Raw genomic sequence first — 18,364 nt, 5'->3', positions numbered from 1 at the left:
GGGAAATGACAAATTTTTACTGAGGAATTTCCTGCATTTGGTTGGGTAATCTGTAAAGAGGTGGTGTCAGGAGAATGGTTTCACTGTTTGAGCTGAAGGAAGCATGATATTGTTGCTGCTGGCAGCTGCCAACAGCCATTTGAAGCATTCACACATTTAAACCACATTTAAATCTTACACTAGAGTTAAGTGCAGGAAGTAGATGCTCCGCAGTGGTTTGCTGTGTTAACATGGCAAGATAACAAACCATCCAAAGCTGCAACACATGAAATGATATCGGGAAGCTAGCAGGAATATTAATGATCTGAGTAGCATCCAGAACCTTTGACCATTGACTTAATTGCAAAACATCTGAAAAATAATTGGAAAAATGCATTTTCTATGTCCTGCCAATTTCTCCATCACGGTTGCAAGTGCATTTCCACAGCTGGCACTGCATTTTTCGGAAGGTCTGGGTGGAAGTTGGGACAGTGAAACAAGCAGAAGCTGAAGTATCCCAGTAGATGTTCACTCTTCTCTCCTGTATTCCAAATGATAGAAAGCAGCTGACATTTGAAAATTACCCTCCATCCCCACTTCCTCCGCTCCCATGTGAAGCAGTAAATTGTTGTGAGTTATTAATGAATTAGTAGGTCCCAAATGACCCCAGCATAGTATTGCCAATGCCATTACAATGAATGGAATATTGTTGCCCTTTAAGAGTATAATTACACAGAATAACAAGACTGTTGTTTCTGTTCAGGCAATTGTAAGATATGTCAAGCTAAAATAGTGAACATATATTAGCAAAGTTTCTTAAAAATTGAAATAAATCTAAGCAATAATGAATAACTACCTTTTTTAGCTGCAGTACTTTGGTAACTTTTACAAGGCAGTAATTTAAGAAAATCCAATTCTATAATTGGAAAATTTACATGGAAGACATAAGTTATTATTGGACTGTATGACCGAACCCTCTTCGCTGATGATTGGAAAGTTTAATAGAGGAGTTGATCTTTTTTTCCCTGGAAATACTGGATAAAGGTACAAAATGCTTCTTGTACAAGGGCCACATCAGCTTAGCTTTAAATGTTCAGAAAATTTGGGGTAGTGGGAAAGAAAGGAATAATCACGAAATGGTTCAGAAATAGAATGGGAAGCTGTAAAATGCCATTCCCACATTCTGAGAATCTGTTAGATTAGTGGATACAACCAACACTGGATGAGATATGCGTTCATGTTGGTAGGTGGTATGTTTGCTGATGGGGATGGATGCACAGTCCTGTCACTCACTGTGCATGCATTAGTGTTAGTCTTCCAGTCTCTTAGACACAAACGTTACGTGGTAAGAAGTTATTACTCATTGCATCATCTTGTGACACAAAGTCTTCCTTTGTTTAGTGATATTCTGGATATTTCATTTAATGCACATGTATGAGTAAATATTTATATTCATTGATTAGTGTCTCAGCCATTTGGGTTCTGCTGTTGAATATTAAATTGAAGTAGCAATGGATTCTTGATATATACTAGAAATTTTACATACTGTATGTCTATTTAATCCTGGAAGTGGCTTTGTTGGAAAAAAATGTAAATATGGTTCAGTAATGTCATATGTTTGTAATATATTGGAGAGTAATTTATGAAGAAATGTATAATGTGCTAATTTTAACCTTAAAGTATGAATACTGTTATGAATTAGCATTCTGTTGTCTCTATTGAGCTAATAAATTGGTTTGTTTCACATTATGAATCACAATACCTGTGCTGCTTTTATTAATATAAAAAGTTATCTTATTTTTATTTCAATGTTACCCCTTAGATATTACTGCTAAACAAAGTTTTAAATCTCATTTCCAGATGAATCGAAAGAAGTAAAAATAAAATCAGATAAATATATTAATATTAAATATTTAATATATCTTTGATTTATATCAGTTTATTTTTTACTGTATTTTGATTTGCATATAGAAACTTAAAGCTTTCACTCCATTGATATGTGAAGAAATCACTGTGTGAGGATTATGCAACCTTACATTTGCCGTACACATAATTTGTGTGAGTGAGGAGCTTTACAGTTTCAAAAAATTTAAAACTTATTGCAAACATACAAAACAACATCAATTTATCTAACTTCCTGTATTTTTGCCCCCCTGCTCTAATATTTTATTCCGCATTCTAACTCCACTCTTCTCAGCTGCTCATCATCTCTATCTGGTATCTGTCCTCTTTTCAGTCACACAGTCCACTGTCCTGTTCTGTCAGATTTCTTCTTTAGCCCTTTTCCTCTTTCACTAATCACCTCACATCTTACTTCATCCATCCTCAGCCATTGACGCTGCATGACCTGCTGAGTTCCTTCAGCATTTTGTGTGTGTTGCTCTGGATTTCCAGCATCTTCAGAAACTTTTGTGTTTACAGCTCATTGCAATAACATGTTTGAAGCTTTTGAAGTAACTTGGATCTGTCCATGGGATACTCAGGGAAATGAAGATTTAATACAACACGTAGATTTTATTAGTTTTTTTCCTTCATAATGCTTTAGCTCCACAAGCCAAAATAAGGGAGCATGTCAGTAAGGAAGTAGAATTGCCAAAAACATGAGTAGTGTATAGAATTATTTCCGTTCCTTTTTTTTTTGTTATGTAAGCATTAATTTTCAAAGCATGCATGCATTAGGATAGCAACAAATTCCAACCTGCTTAACTCTTATTACTCTATATTACTGCAACTGTATCATTGTATGAATTTTATTTTTAGAACTAATTTTATTCTAGCAACCAAAAAAAAGTTGTTGGTTTTATACCCTGCCTAGTGGTAGTTAAGGTAAGTTCTGTGCTTTCAACTTGAAGACTCATTAGTTAAGATACCAACCACCCCATCCCTCCTTGTACACCTTTGTTTTGAGTTACATCGAGAGCAGGCAACCTCTGATTATATATTCCCATACTGTTGCTCATAGCATATATTTCCCATCAAGTTTTGGATGCATGATATATTAGAAACAGCATAACCATGTAGACAGGCCACATTTTGAAACCTGTTCTTTGCAATCCTGTCATTCATCTGTGAGAAATGAGTGCGGTGGTGTGGAAAACCATTGAAAATGTTCCCTGTATTCATTCTCCATTACCAATCTTTTCTGTACTTTTTGACATTTTGATTTTCATTATCTTCTGATATTTCACCATCTGTTTTGACCTGAATGTCTTCAGTGCTCCGCAAGGCAACAATTGTGAGACATCTTTTATGATGAGGAGCCTGCTGAATAATACCACTGCTTTCGCATTGTAAGTGCGTTCTAAACCTTTTTGCATTGATTCAGAAATGATGGGATGAACACAGCTTTTAAATGGTTCTGAAGGCTATGTTTTTCTGTTTTACTAAAACACTGCTGGGCTAGAGATCGAGGGAGCGAATTTTAGGGTATGAGGCAGATGCCAGTCAACAGGCTGCCTTGACCTCCTGACTGGTATCAGAGTTGCAGTTGTCCAGGTAAGGAGAGAGTATTCCATTACACTTGTGAGTTGTGCTGTGTAGATGGTGGAAAGGCCTGGGGAAAATTGAAGATGAATCATTAATTGTATTTACCCGGTCTCTGATCTTTTCTGGGGAGAATCTGATAAGGTTTTTCCATTAAACTGCCTGTGCAGGATCACTCCCAAACCACAGCTGAGTGATCCTACAACTCTGCCCTCTCCCGCCCCCACCCTCCATCTTTCCCATTTTGTCACTGTTTTTAAGTGTCCATATGGCCTCTGTTTCACCACCATGACTTTCCCCAGTACTACCACCCTCCAAGACTTTGCTGCTCCTCCATTTCGAGGTACTCTGTGCATTCACCATTCTCACTGCCTACACTCTGCCAAGTTTGTGTCTCTACCTTCAGCTGCTTTGTATCCAGACCAAAATACACTCACTAAACTTTCTGCCATTTGATCTCGTCAAAACAATGAAGTTGTTTTTCATTTTTTTCTGATTGTGTTTCCTTCAATTGACTTCTTTTCCTGTATAGTTACTGTAATTGTCCTGAGGTATGCAGCTCACATTCCTATGCTCTTGAGTGAAATGATGGTGAATGTTTTTAAGTAATTACCAAAGCTTAATTATTTAAAATAAAAACTGCTCAATATTGATACAATATGATATTGATCATAATCGTAATGCTAACACTACATTAAAGTAATTTTGTAAGGTGCATTTTTGATTGTTGCAGACTGTTATGATAGTATTCTGCAATAGTATTACACTCCAGTTTACAGCCAAAGCTGATGATGCATTAGGCTGAATTCAAATCAAGTACACGGCAAGCCTATTTCAATAATCCTGCCTTTATGTAAATAGGATGAGCACCACATTCTGCTGTGGGGTGAAAGCTGCTCTTTTAATTCCAGTCAATGGTGAATAAAAGTGTTTATTCTTTTTCCGAGGATTACAGCGTACTTTTTTCTTCTAATACTTCCCCACCCCCCTCCATTTTTTCCATTCTCCATTTTGGCTTCCCTCTTGCCTTTCTCTTTTCCACCTGCCCATCGCCTCCCTGTGGTCTGCTGCCTCCCTCCCTTTCTACCATGGTCCACTCTCCTCACCTATTGGAATTCCTTCTTTTTCATCCCTTTATCTTTTCCACCTATCACCTCCCAGTTTCTCACTTCACCTCCCCTCCCCCATCCACTAATCTTCTCCTCTACCTATCACCTTTTAGCTTAGAGTCATAGAAAAGTACAGCACAGAAACAGGCCTTTTGGCCCATCTAATTCATGCTGAACCAGTTAAATAGCCTATTTGCATCAACCTCCACCTGGACCATAGCCCTCCATGCCCCTACTATCTATGTACATATCCAAACTTCTCTTAAATGTTGAAATTGTGCTCACGTGCACCAATTAGGCCAGCAGGTCATTCCACACTCTCACAACCTTCTGAGTGAAGAAGTTTCCCCTCATGTTCCCCTTAAACTTCTCACCTTTCACCGTTAGCCGATGACCTCTCACAGTAGTCCCACCCAACCTTAGTAGAAATAGCCTGCTTGCATTTACCCTATATATAAACCTCATAATTTTGCATACCTCTATCAAATCTCCCGTCAGTCTTCTATGCTCCAAGGAATAAGGTCCTAACCTGTTCGATCTTTCCTTGTAACTCAGATCCTCCAGTCCCAGAAACATCCTTGTAAATTTTTTCTGTACTCTTTCAATCTTATTTACATCTGTCCTGTAAGTAGGTGACCAAAATTGCACACGATACTCAAAATTAGGTTTCACAAACATCTTATTCAGCTTCAGTATAACATCCTGTATGTACTCAGTAGTTTGATTTATGAAGGCCAATGTACTAAAAGCTTTTTTTAACGACCCTATCTACCTGTGCTGCCACTTTCAATTAATCATGGCGCTGTATTCCCAAGCCCCTTTGTTCTACCACACTCCTCATTGCCCTATTGTTCACTCTGTAACAACTACCCTGGTTGGTCTTACTGAAGAGCAACACATCACACTTATCTGAATTAGATTCCATCTGCCATTTTTCCAGCTGGTTTCCATCCTGCTGCAAGCTCTGATAGTCTTCCTTGCTGTCCACTACACCCCCAGTCTTGGTGTCATCTGCAAATTTGCTGATCCAGATATCTACATTGTCATCCAGATCATTGAAATAAATGACAAACAGAAGACCCAGCACCGATCCCAGCAGCACTGCACTAGTCACAGGCCTCCAGTCAGAGAGGCAACCATCTGCTACCACTCTCTGGCATCTCCTACAAAACCAATGTCTCATCCAATTTATTACCTCATCTTGAATGCCAAGCGACTGAACCTTCCTGACCAACCTCCCATGCAGGACTTTGTCAATTGCCTTGCTGAAGTCCATGTACATAACATCTACTGCCTTGCTTTCATCAATTTCCTCAAAACTCTATAAGTTTGGTTAGACATGACCTACCATGCACCAAGCCATGCTGACTATTCCTAATCAGTGTGTGTCTCTCCAAATACTCTATCCAAAAGCTAGTACACCTTCACCTCCAACATCCTTCTTAATGTGGCTTCTTCCCCTTTCCAGTGCTGATGAAGGGTTTCTGCCTGAAAGAGGGACCCTTTATTCCTCTCCATAGATGCTGCCTGACCTCCTGAGCTTCTCCAGCATTTTGTGCGTGGTACTTTTACTTGCATTGTATTTAACAACTATAGAGAATGCTAGATTATTTTTATGTAAATAGGATTAGAATTAGTTTTAGGGAAAATTAATGGGGAAATAGAAGACTGCATTAACATGATGGACACCTTTGTCTTCTATGTGAAGATCAAATTCAAGTTTAATTGCTGTTCAACCATTCATGAATACAGCCAAACGAAACAGTGTTACTCAGGGGCCAAGATGCAAAACACAGTACCCACAGTTCTTCACAGCTCAAGGCACACATAGCGCACGTAAGACAGCAGTAAAATGCTGTCATACACAAAATAGTCCAAGTCCCTGGATCCATGAATAGTGCAACAGTCTGCAGTTGAACACCATACGTCTTGTCATCTGCCAAGGGAATACTGGAGGACAGCACTGACTCCAGCATGGACACCACACCAAACCGTCTCTAGTGGAGCGCACCAACTCCGGCTCTCTCCTGGGCGGCTACAGAGAGGTGACATTGCAGTTTGAGACCTTGTCATGCTATGACTATGACCATATTTCCATATGTCATAAAGAAATATGGGAACATCATGGTTCACGTGTACTGTTCTGATTCAGTGCTGACCTGATTTTATTTCTCAAGAGCAGCACAGTCGTACAAAAAGTCGAGCTGATAGTTCACAGCTTCAGTGGCCATGTTCAACCTTGACCTCCAGTGCAGTCTGGGTAGAGTATCTGCGTGGGTTCTCCTGAGTGCTCTAGTTTCCTGTTATCTTCAAAGACAAAAAGGTTGGTGGTAAATTGCCCCTAGAATGTAGGTGAACAGTAGAATCTTGTGGGGGTTGTGGGAATGTGGAGAGGATGGGGGAGAAAGAGGTTACTGTGAATGGGGTGCTTGAAGACTGGTATGAACTCAAATTCCAGTTTAATTATCATTGAACTATACAAATGAAAGGGTCCCTCCAGGCTGAGGTGCAGAACATAACCATATGAGCTATTTGTGTTATTGGTTATGATTTCAGAAAAACATACAGTCTTTGTAACAAACTCTGTGATTCTAAGATTGAGCACTTCATTTTGGACAATTTGATTTGTAGTGCCTAATATTGATTTATTTTGCATTCAGTACTGGTTTAATCTGTGCGCAGAATTTAAAATGTCTTGATTAATAAAGAAAACTGAGCCTACACCTGTAACCAAAAACACGTTTGCACACGGAGTGTGAGAAAACAACCATAATTGGCAGCATACTTCTAAAAGAAATGAACATGTTGTTGAGAGCAGTTTCACTTTTCATTCCAGAATGCTTGCTTTCAAATGACTGGAGCTCGTATTGGACAAATATTCGAAGGTTAGCAAGATGCATAGAACAACAGTTTGTATTTACCTGGTGCCCTTTAACATAGTAAATTGTTCAGAAACCAGACAAGGAGTGCACACAAATTGGACTGGTCTTTCCTCATAAAGGATATGAAAAATTATATTAAACAGTAATGTCTACAGCATTCCATCATCTGGTAGTTCCAGTTGTACTTTTATATGCATGTTGAGAATGTACTGCATATTTACTGATTTCTCCAGTGTTAAATATTCATTGCTTCATTTGGCATTTTTTTATGACCGTAAATGTGGATAGGCGTAATCAGCCTGATTGTCATGAGTAAAGCAATGAAGAATGAAATGGTATTGATTTATGTTGTTTGCAGTGAAAGAGACTGCAGTTGACAATGCAGCAGTGGTGGAGCTTGGCATACAGATCATGTGTGGGTTGGAAGAGTCTTTGACTGTCCGACTGTAAGAGAGAGAGTGAGGTTCAAAAGGCCCATGTGTGCTCCGGCTGCCTCTGATGTGCATACATTTTTCAGACTATTAGTTTTCAGTCTCATTCAGGCATTGCATTGCAACCATAGCTATAAATTGTTGAAAGAAGCGTTATGTATTATGGTCCCTAGAGATGCATGTTAAGTAGTGAAACAAGATGTTTAGTGTGATAGCAAATAGAAGTCTCTGGAGAAATAATGAATATTACTCTGTTGGCTTAATTAATTAAATTATTAATTAAATTTGTTGACAGGCGGTTTTTATACTCTAAGTATTATGCACTCACTCAAAAGAACTGCTTGAAATTTTTGCCTTTTTGCTTGGTCAACAAAAATAATTATTCAATCAGAAACAATGTTTTTATCCTTTATAAAAAGGCAGAATGAATAATCTTTTAGACACATCTTTGGGTTTCCTCATGCAGCCCCATTGTGGCTTAAGATCTGGGAGGACAAACCAGGGTAGGATATAACACGGTGAATGGTAGGGCTCTGAGAAGTTTGGAAGAGCAGAGGGATCTGGGAATACAGATCCATAATTCCTTGAAAGTGGTGTCACAGGTAGATAGAGTCATGAAGAGGGCTTTTAGCACATTAGCCTTCATAAATCACAGTATTAAGTACAGGAGTTTAGTTGTTATGTTGATGTTGGTGAGGCCAAATTTGGAGTATTGTATGTATTTCTGGTTGTCCACACTCAGGAAAGACACCAATTAGACTGAAAAAGTCCAGAGAAAATTTACAAGGATGTTGCCAGGACTTGAGGACCTGAGTGATAAAGAAAAGGGTGAATAGGTTAGGACTTTAGGTCCTAGAGCATAGGAGAATAGGGGAGATTTGGTAGAGGTATACAAAATTATGACGTTTATAGATAGCATTAATGCAAGCAGGTTTTTTTCCAATAAGGTTGGGTTATAGGTTAAGGATGAAAGGTGTAAAATATTTAAAGGGAACCTGAGGGGAAAATATTTTACTCAGAGCATGTTACAAATGTGGAATGAGCTACCAGTGGAGGGTGGTGGATGTGGGATCAATTGCAACATTTAAGATGTTTGGATGGGAGGAGTACTGGAGGGATAAGGTATAGGTGCGGGTCAGTGGGACTAGGCAGAATATCAGTTCAGCATGGCCAAGATGGGCTGAAGGGTCTGCTCTTGTACTCTAGAGCTTTATGACTCTTAAGTGGATTTCATATCCAGTTTTTTGTTCTTAAACTTGGCAGCATTTACATTTACACTTGAAATATTTGACAGTTAACCATAACTTTCTACAGTCTGTCAAGTTTGGAGGTTAATCTTGTGATAACTTTGTGGTTTTGTGCATCATTAACACCCCTTTTGAGCTTCACCTGTTCAGAGCAGATGTCCTATGCAAAAAATGGGTTTTATAACACTTTATTGGGGAAAAAACCCCTTAATTCTGTGATTGAATACCATTACACAATTGATTTTTGAATTTTTTAGTTGAACTAATTTCTTCCTTTACAATCTGAAATCTTTCAGTGACCTCTTCCTTTGCATTTGCAGACAGTGGGAGTAACTCACCCCTCCCCAAATATGCTTCATCACCCAAACCAAACAACAGCTACATGTTCAAACGAGAACCCCCAGAGGGATGCGAGAAAGTGAAAGTCTTTGAGGAAATATCGTAAGTGTTTTTGAATAATTTTCTTTAAAAATTAGTAAATTGAGAAATGACTGAAATGCACATTAGATGAATAGATTAATGAAACAAATACCATAGCATCCATGGTTGTTTGGATTCTGTATTTGAATATATAATAAGAAGTTTCATTATTAAACATGATGACTTTAAAATGTATTTGATGTATGATGGTATCACATTTTGAAACGTGTGAGACACATTCTTTTGTGTCAAGGGATAGAACTCCATTGCTAATGAGAGATTCTCTAAGTGCATCTTAAAATTAAAACAAGCTACTGCAGTAGTCCAATTAAAAATAATGTACAGTTTTTTTGATTGTGAATTATTTGAGGCACAAGATTGATATTGATACGTAAGCTAGAGAGAAAGTTAATGTTCTTTTTAATATTATCAACTAGAGTTAACTGAAGTATGATATCATCAAAGGTTATGTTCCACGTGGGGTTTTTTGTCAATTATTATGAGTGGCTAAATACAGTCATAGTTTGAATAAATACTTGCAGAGAGGCAGGGTGGGTGTGGGCATGGACAAGGCAACAAAATCCTAGAGTCAAAGAGATCTTGATGTATTTGCCGTAAGAATCAGAATCAGAATCACAATATTATCACTGGCATATGCTGCGAAAATTGTCATTTTGCAGTAGCAGTACATTGTGATACATAATAAAAATTGTGAATACAGTAAGTATAGAGTAGTGAGGTAGTGTTCATGGTGTTGGCGTGTGGCCAAGTGGTTAAGGCGTTCATCTAGTGATCTGAAGGTCGCTAGTTCGAGTCTTGGCTGAGGCTTGCGTGTGTATCCTTGAGCAAGGCACTTAACCACACATTGCTCTGCGACGACACCGGTGCCAAGTTGTATGGGTCCTAATGCCCTTCCCTTGGACAACATTGGTGGCGTGGAGAGGGGAGACTTGCAACTTGGGCAACTGCCAGTCTTCCATAATAAAGCTTTCCAAGGTGCAAATCCATGGTCTATCGAGACTAACGGAGGCCTACTACTATAGTGTTCATGGGTTCAATGTCCATTCAGAAATCGGATGGCAGAGGGTAAGAACCTGTTCCTGAATCATTATGTGTGTGTCTTCAACTCCTGTATCTCCTCCCTGATGATAGCAATGAAAAGAGATATCCTGGGTAATGGGGGTCCTTAATGATAGAAGCCGCCATTTTAAGTATTTCGCCTTGAAGATGTTCTGGATGCTGGGGAGGCTAGTGCCTATGATGGAGCTGACTGAGTTCATAGAACATAGAATAGTACAGCACATTACAGGCCCTTCGGCCCACAATGTTGTGCCGACCCTCAAATCCTGCCTCCCATATAACCCCCCACCTTAAATTCATAATTTTCTGCAAATTATTTTGATCCTGTGCAGTGCCCCTACCCATACCAGACAGTGATGCTGTCCACGGTAGATCTGTGGAAAATTGCGAATGTAGTTGATGACATACCAACTCTTCTCAAACTCGTAATGAAATATAGCTGCTGTCATGCGTTCCTTGTAACCACATCGATACGTTGGGCCCAGGATGGATCCTCAGAGATGTTGGCACTCAGGAATTTGAAATCGCTCACTCTTTCTACTTCTGATCTCTCTACGAGACTGGTGTGTGTTCCCTCGTCTTACCTTTACTGAAGTCCACAAACAGTTCTTTGGTCTTACTGATGTTAAGTGCAAGGTTGTTGCTGCAACGCCTCTCAACCAGCTGATCTATCCTGCTTAGAATTCTGCTTCTTCACACCATGCTTCGCCAGCTCACCCACCCTACCTCCCCACCAACAATCCCTACTAGCAGTAGTTACATTGGGGGAACTGTGGCAATAGAATATATTAGGTTCTTCAGTGGGTGGAAATCTGGGGAAGAGCAGTGAGAAGAGGCCACGATCAGAAGAGATATATTTCTACTGAAGAGTAGAAGAGTAGAACTGAAGAGTAGTTGTGGATGGGACAACACACAATAAGCATTAATGTTAATTTCCCCCCACTGTGTGTGTTGGAGCATATAATTTTTTACCATGGAAAAAGCTGGAGCAGAAACTATTTTCATTCATGGGATGTGGGGATTGCATTTATTGGTCATCCCAAATTGTCTTTCACACATGAGCTAGTGTATACTAACAAAGGCTTTATTGAACTGTGAAGGGATTCGTGCAGTGCTGGTGGCTCAGGAGTTCTTGGTTTTTGAACTAAAGCCTTGAGAGAAAGATGCATATTTCCTGGTCAGCCTGGTGTTTGTTTGACATGAAGGGCAGCTTGCAAAATAGTCATGTTCCTGTGCAGTGATACCAAAGTCTTTCAATCCCAGTGCGGTTTACCAAAGGAAGAGCATCGAATCTTTTAAGGGCACATTAGATGAATATTTCAAAACAAGGAAGTAAGATGAGGCTTTTCATTCTAGAATGAAGGAGCTTCCTGTTCTCAACCATCAGCACTGCCCTCAACAGCACCTCTTCCATTTCATGCACGTCTGCTATTAACCCATCCTCCCGTCACGCTATCAGCACGTAATCCTCCGAAACTTCCACTACCTCCAACTGGATCCCACCACCAAACACATCATCCTCCCCCACCCCACTTTCTGCTTTCCGCAGGGATCACTTCCTGTGTGACTCCCTTGTCCATTTGTCCCTCCCCACTGTTCTCGCTCCTGGCACTTATCCTTGCAAGCAGAACAAGTGTTTCACCTGCCCCTACACCACCTCCCTCACTACCATTCGGGGCCCCGAGCAGTCTTTCCAGGTGAAGCGACACTTCACCTGTGAGCCTGCTGGGGGTCAAATGCTGCATTCAGTCCTCCCAGTATCGTTGATGATAATTGTTGCCACCTTGAGGCTGTAGGTATTACTGATGGTGGGGAAAGACTTGTCCATGATGTATTAGGTTGACCATGATATAAGCAGGAAGGATGCTTTGAACAGTACATCTGTAGAAGTTTGTTAGAGTGCTTGCTGGCATGCTGAATCTCCATAACCTAACAGAGTAAAGATCCTGGGGCACTTGCTTTGTGATTGCATCTATGTGCTGGACCCAAAATCTGCAGACCCTCTCGAGCACTGATCCACCAATGTAGACTGGTGTGTGTTTTCCCTCCTTCTTTATCATAGAGTCAACAGATTTTCAAATTAATTACTGTTTACAGTTTCACTAACTGAAATGCCAAATGAGTATTTCTGCTGGCCCTCAGTATACCTGAAGGAAACTCTTTGCGCGTTTACGTGCCAGAATATTTTAAATGTTACTCCATAAACAATGCCTCCTGCAAGTATGTTTCTAGAAGAACATTTGACAAATTCATGTTGGAGTTAAGTAAATTAAATGGGATTATAAAGTGGGAGGATTGATAGTAGATAAAGTTTGAGCAATTCCACTCAGACATCTGTAGATTATTCCAATGAATTGGAAAATCTAAATTTAGGAAAACTGTTGGATCCAGCAGGGATATAGTGGAAGTGAACCACCATGCATACACTCCTAAAATATGAAGCCACTAAGTTAATTTTAGTCTAAGATACATTTAACAAAATAATTATTTTACATTTACTAGATTCATTAGATTAATATAAAATGGATAATTACTCCTGTTATAATACCATTGCTGAGGTGACCATACCTTGGTTATGGTGCTCAAATTATTTTGATGTACATGATCCAATTCTTGTTGAGCTAACTTATTATTGGCTAAGTGCGCTTATGCAAGATTAAAACAAATCCTATTATGATGTTTCTGAGTCTTTTGCAAGGTGTACAATTTATCCAGATTCATTGAAATAATTTAGAAACCTCAATTCCTCTTTAATAGCAGCTCTGATTGTGATGTCTTTGAAATGCACTGCTACTTTAGCTTTTATCTCTGAATATGAATAGAAAGGAAGTAGAGGCAAGCTCTTTCACTGTGATGTTTGAATAAATCTACATGAGAATTGTAATTTGTTATTAGTTTTCTCATATGATTGAAGTGCAGCTGGTTAAAATGAGATTGCTGAACCATTCAGTTTGCCAGAAGCAAGTTGGTTCATTGAAATGAAATGGTATTAATTGTGCATATACATTCAATGACCATTTTATTAGTTGCACCGTACACCTGCTCGTTAATGCAAATATCTGATCAGCCAATCATGTGGCAGCAACTCAATGCATAAAAGCATGCAGACATGGTCAAGTGGTTCTGTTGTTGTTCAGACCAAACATCAGAATGGGGAAAGAAATTTCATCTGTGTGACTTGCTGTTGGTGTCAGATGGAGTGTTTTGATTTTCTCAGAAACTGGTGATCTCTCGGGGTTTTTATGCACTATAATCTCTAGACTTTACAGAGAATGGTGCAAAAAACAACAAGTGTGCAGTTGTGTAAGTGAAAACACCTTGGAGGGAGGTCAAAGGAGAATGGCTAGACTGATTCAAGCTGACAGGATAGCGACAATAACTCAAGTAACCATGCCTTACAACAGTGGTATGTAGGAGAAGCATATCTGAACACAACATATCGCATATTGAACCTGCTACAGCAGCAGAAGACCACAAACACACACTCTGTGGCCACTTTATTAGGTACAGAAGGTATCTAATAAAGTGGCCACTGAGCGTTAGTTCGATGAAATGCAAGGGTGATGGCCGTAGAATCTGGATTGAAGATGGTGATGGACAGTAAACTTGGGTTGATTGCCAGTGGAAGTACCACGTCAGGGGTGACAAGTTACTGCAAGAGTCTCAGACACCTGAAAGGGCCGTGAACCATTTGGATGTAGAGGTCAAAGCCTAAAAACATGCTGTAAGAATTTGAATGCAGCCCTGCACTAAGTTGCATGGTTGCATGTCGATGAATGAATGTGCACTCAAAATTAACATTATCCTCACTAATAAATTCACCACGCACTCATCAGTTATCTCTCAACAGATTTTCCTTGTGGGTAATATTCAAAAGATTCTGAGTGTCCCAACACTCTTAGCATAGCTGCAAACCTCAGAGTCACAGCCTTGTAACTCATGCACTCCATTCATCCAGGATAGGTAAATCACATCAAAACACTGCATGACCATTACTGACACAGTTCCCCTCTGTTTCAGGAGGAAGTGGAAATGAATTAGAAGTGGTAGAGCAGAGTGGAGGGGGTCAGGCCTACCTGCACGTTTTTGAGGCCACAGATGCTGATGAGGTTGAATCCATCAAAAATGTTTGTGTGCTGTTGCGTGATTTTCTTGCTAACTTGGTTCAGCTTAGATTCCTCATTAAAGTTGTGGATGATGCCAGTGCCCATCTCTTCCTCCTCAGTGTACCAGAACCTTGCCCTCGTGCAGCTCTCCTGCCAGGTGCCCAAAACATGCAGAGCAACAACAAGATGCTGGTTGAACTCAGCAGGTCAGGCAGCATCTGAGGAGGAAAATGGACCGTTGGCATATCACTGGACTGAAAGATAGAGAGGAGGTGGTCAGTATAAAGAGGTGGAGAGAGCTGATGGGGTACCAGCTGGCAGATGATAGGAGGATCTGTGTGGGGGTTTGGTGGATGATAGGAAAATGAAGAGGGAGTGGCATCATTTAGTGGCAAAACCCATAGAGTTATCTGTCCACTTCCCTCCACAGATGCTGCCTGACTCGCTGAGTTCCTTCAGCATCTAAAAATCTCTTGTGTACTCAAGAAATATAAGCTGACCGTGATGAAAGATGAGTGAAAAGGCAGTGTTGCTAAAGGCACCCCATCAGTTGGTCTCACCGTAGAGGATTGTTCAGTTACTAATGCTCTGGATGGTGGTAGAAGTAGTGAGGCTGCAGGGGCAGATGGCCAGCAGCCAAGACAAGGATCTTACAAGTAGCAGCTAATCTAATTTGAGATGCCCGATTGATCAGAGTACAGAAGATGGGTTTGTATTGTGGATTAGGAAGCCTGCCAGCATGCCCATGTTCAACATGAAGGAGCTTGGATGAACCTGGGGAACAACATGCACAAACCATCCTTTCTGATACAAAAGTGATGGCCCCCTGCACGGACACAGAAATGGACCCAAGGATTTGTTGGTCCGTGCTCAACTACAAAGTGTAGGCTTCTGGCTGTCACAGCGGAAGCCTGAGATTTCCAATGTGCTTGGTCGGCCTCCAGCCATGCAAACTCTACCGCTAATGGCTGTTGTGGCAGTCTACTGCAGTGGGGTTTGCAGAGGCTCATAGTCCTCAAACACTGCAGCAGGTTACTGGGATTGCTGAGGGTCAAGGAATGGGGATGCTTTGGTTGAAACCCTGCATCGGGACTCAATGGAAGATGTTCCTGGTCACATATCTACTTCTTCCTCTTAGAAAGACAGCAGTGGTGATCCCATCCCAATGCAGGTCCCACTGCCAGTTGCCAGCTCACAGTGACTGCTGCCACCAGTGCCCAATCTTGCAGTCTGCAGTCAGATCTGTCTCCTCCTAACCGGGAACAAAACCCCTTGCAGTATTTCATTCCCAATGCTTTTTCTCCTCTAGGATATTATAAATTACAGTAGGGTTGATTCTGGGGCACCAAAATGAGTCTTTGACCTTTTTCTGCGTTCATTAATAACTTTTCTGTCTCCTAGGTCTCGTCCTCCGAGCTCAGTCCCTTTATTCTCCTGCCCTGACAGAAATAAAGTGAACTTCATCCCAAAAGGGACAGCCTTCTTTCCTGTGAGTATTGTCAGCCGACCTTTATTTTCCACCTCTGACCTGATGCTGAAGAATTCATCAATCTCTGGCTTCGGTCCCAGCCTAGCATCCAGCACTGTGATTGCTGAACAGTTTTCATCTCAGGTCTCATTTTCACCTTTGTCAGATGACACCAGCACAATGGACACTGAGGCCTTGGTGCAGCAGCCGTCACATCAGCAGCAGCAGCTCCATGAGCCTCAACCTGAAGAACTCTCCTCTGCTCAGAGCTTTGTGATAATCTAGCCCCCTGCCCCCTGAGGTGGAGCAGGCCTCTGCCCTTGTGTAGGGGTAGTCTATATATCTGATTGTCTGCATGGAGTATCACCTGCATTCTGAACAAAGGTCTTAGAATTTTAGCATATCTTACACTGTTCTTGACAGGGATAGAATTCCTCTTTTTGGGAATGTTTGTGAAAAGCAGTGTTGCTTGCAAAGCACATGCTTTCAAAAAAGTTGTTTAAATGCAGACTATGCATAACATGGTACATTTGGATGGATTAGTACTGTTGTCGTGTATTCCGTTCCATCTTCTACAGTAAGAATAAGCTCTATATATTAAAGAAAAAATGCCTGTCTAAAAGATAGAAAAAAAATAGATGTTGTGTTGCGTTATGTCTAATGGAGAAAAAAAATATTATGTTTACAAACAAACCAGGTTATTTATGTTTATAAATTCTTGTAACACATACAATGCAAAAAAGTTAAAAAATGGCCACAACAGTTGCACAGTGCCCACCCAATGGCCTAGCTTCAGGTACTTCAGTTGAAGTCTAAACTCAGGTAATTTGGAATGTATATCCGCATAGGATTTTAATGAATTTGTGGCTGAACAAGCTAAGGGGGAGTCTAGGTAAGCATCTCTCTTGCCTTCCTTTTTTTTGTACATTAACCTTTTCTCATTACATTCCACTTTCTTTAAACGGAAGTGCATTCTAATCCGGGGCAGACCTGGATGGGGGTGAATGTTAAAGAACCAGCATTACTGTGATGTCTGACATCACTTGTTTCAGTGAATGTTTGGTCAAAAATTGCATAAACCATTGTTTTGAAAAGTATCAGCATTTTGTATGACATTTCGGAATTTAAGAAAATAAAGTTTCAGGTGTTGAAGACTGTTAAGCTGTTTAAGAATACAGTATGGTGTTGTATACTGGGCTGTATCTAAGAAACATTCCATGTCGCGAAGAGTTCTCGATGATCAAATGTTTAATTCACATAACCGGGCTCTTGTGTTAGAAAAGTTCCCTTTTCTATCTGTTAAGTTTAGAATTGGCAGATATACAAAGTAAAATGCTATTACAACGATGAAGTAAAATTAATGTTTAGTTTCTCATCTTGACCCCACCTTTTAGGTTAAACCCCTCGTTTGCACAATTTCCTGAGACTACTGTTAGGAAGCTTTTTCCCGTATAGAGTATTTTAAAACAGTGGAAACTTAGCTAGTATTTAAGAAAATGTGCTTTGGTACAGGAATGTGATGGACTAAGGTTCAGCATAGCAGATGATCCTTTTAGTATTAAATTCAGTGAATGACTCCTGTATTTTGAGAAGTGTTACACTGGAACTGATGAAGAAAACAAGAACCTGGGACTCAGTCAAGTCCAGAAATAAAAGTTGCGCCTGAAACTGGATTTTTACCACTGTAAGTTGGTAAAAATGATGAGCTACCTATCTGTGAAAGAGAGAGAGAGAGAGAGAGAGAGAACATTACTGGGGAACACTGTGTCTAAAACCCCTTCTAACTTATTTTTTTCACTTGAGAAACTAGATATTAATTTTTATCAAACACTGTTGCAAATCTGTTCTGATTATGATCTTTATAAAGGTTTTGAACCAAATTGGTTGAAATTAGCTGAACTTAAAAAAATGTAAATCAAAAACATTTTATTGGTCTGTGTCCTACATCCAGATGTAGAAATTTTGTTTGTCAAGTGCATTGTTTAAAAACTTGTTTGAAATTTTGTACATAGTTTTGCTGTTATTTCTAGCCACTGTGCTAAACAGTATTTATGAGTTGCCACGCAATGTTACTTTAAATAATACATTGTGTGGCTTTTGTTTTGTATTTTTTCAGTATATAGATTTTGTCTTATTTAAAGTAAGGTTGTAGCAAAGAG

General features: G+C 40.0%; 1 protein-coding gene across 2 annotated transcripts in view; it reads left to right on the top strand.

Annotated features, from left to right (window-relative positions):
* glcci1a (glucocorticoid induced 1a) overlaps positions 1–18,364 on the top strand; it is a 220,902-nt gene extending 202,538 nt beyond the window's left edge. For both annotated transcript variants that reach the window (XM_073054167.1, XM_073054166.1), the window contains 2 exons: positions 9,452–9,572; positions 16,139–18,364. In XM_073054167.1, the coding sequence (XP_072910268.1) occupies positions 9,452–9,572; positions 16,139–16,490 (473 nt within the window). In that variant the 3' untranslated portion in view covers positions 16,491–18,364. The remainder of the gene's footprint in view (positions 1–9,451; positions 9,573–16,138) is intronic.

This window comes from Hemitrygon akajei, chromosome 8 (assembly GCF_048418815.1).
Source record: "Hemitrygon akajei chromosome 8, sHemAka1.3, whole genome shotgun sequence".
Classification (NCBI taxonomy): domain Eukaryota; kingdom Metazoa; phylum Chordata; class Chondrichthyes; order Myliobatiformes; family Dasyatidae; genus Hemitrygon; species Hemitrygon akajei.
The sequence above is the reverse complement of the archived record's forward strand: the minus strand, read 5'-3'. Positions and strand labels throughout refer to the sequence as shown.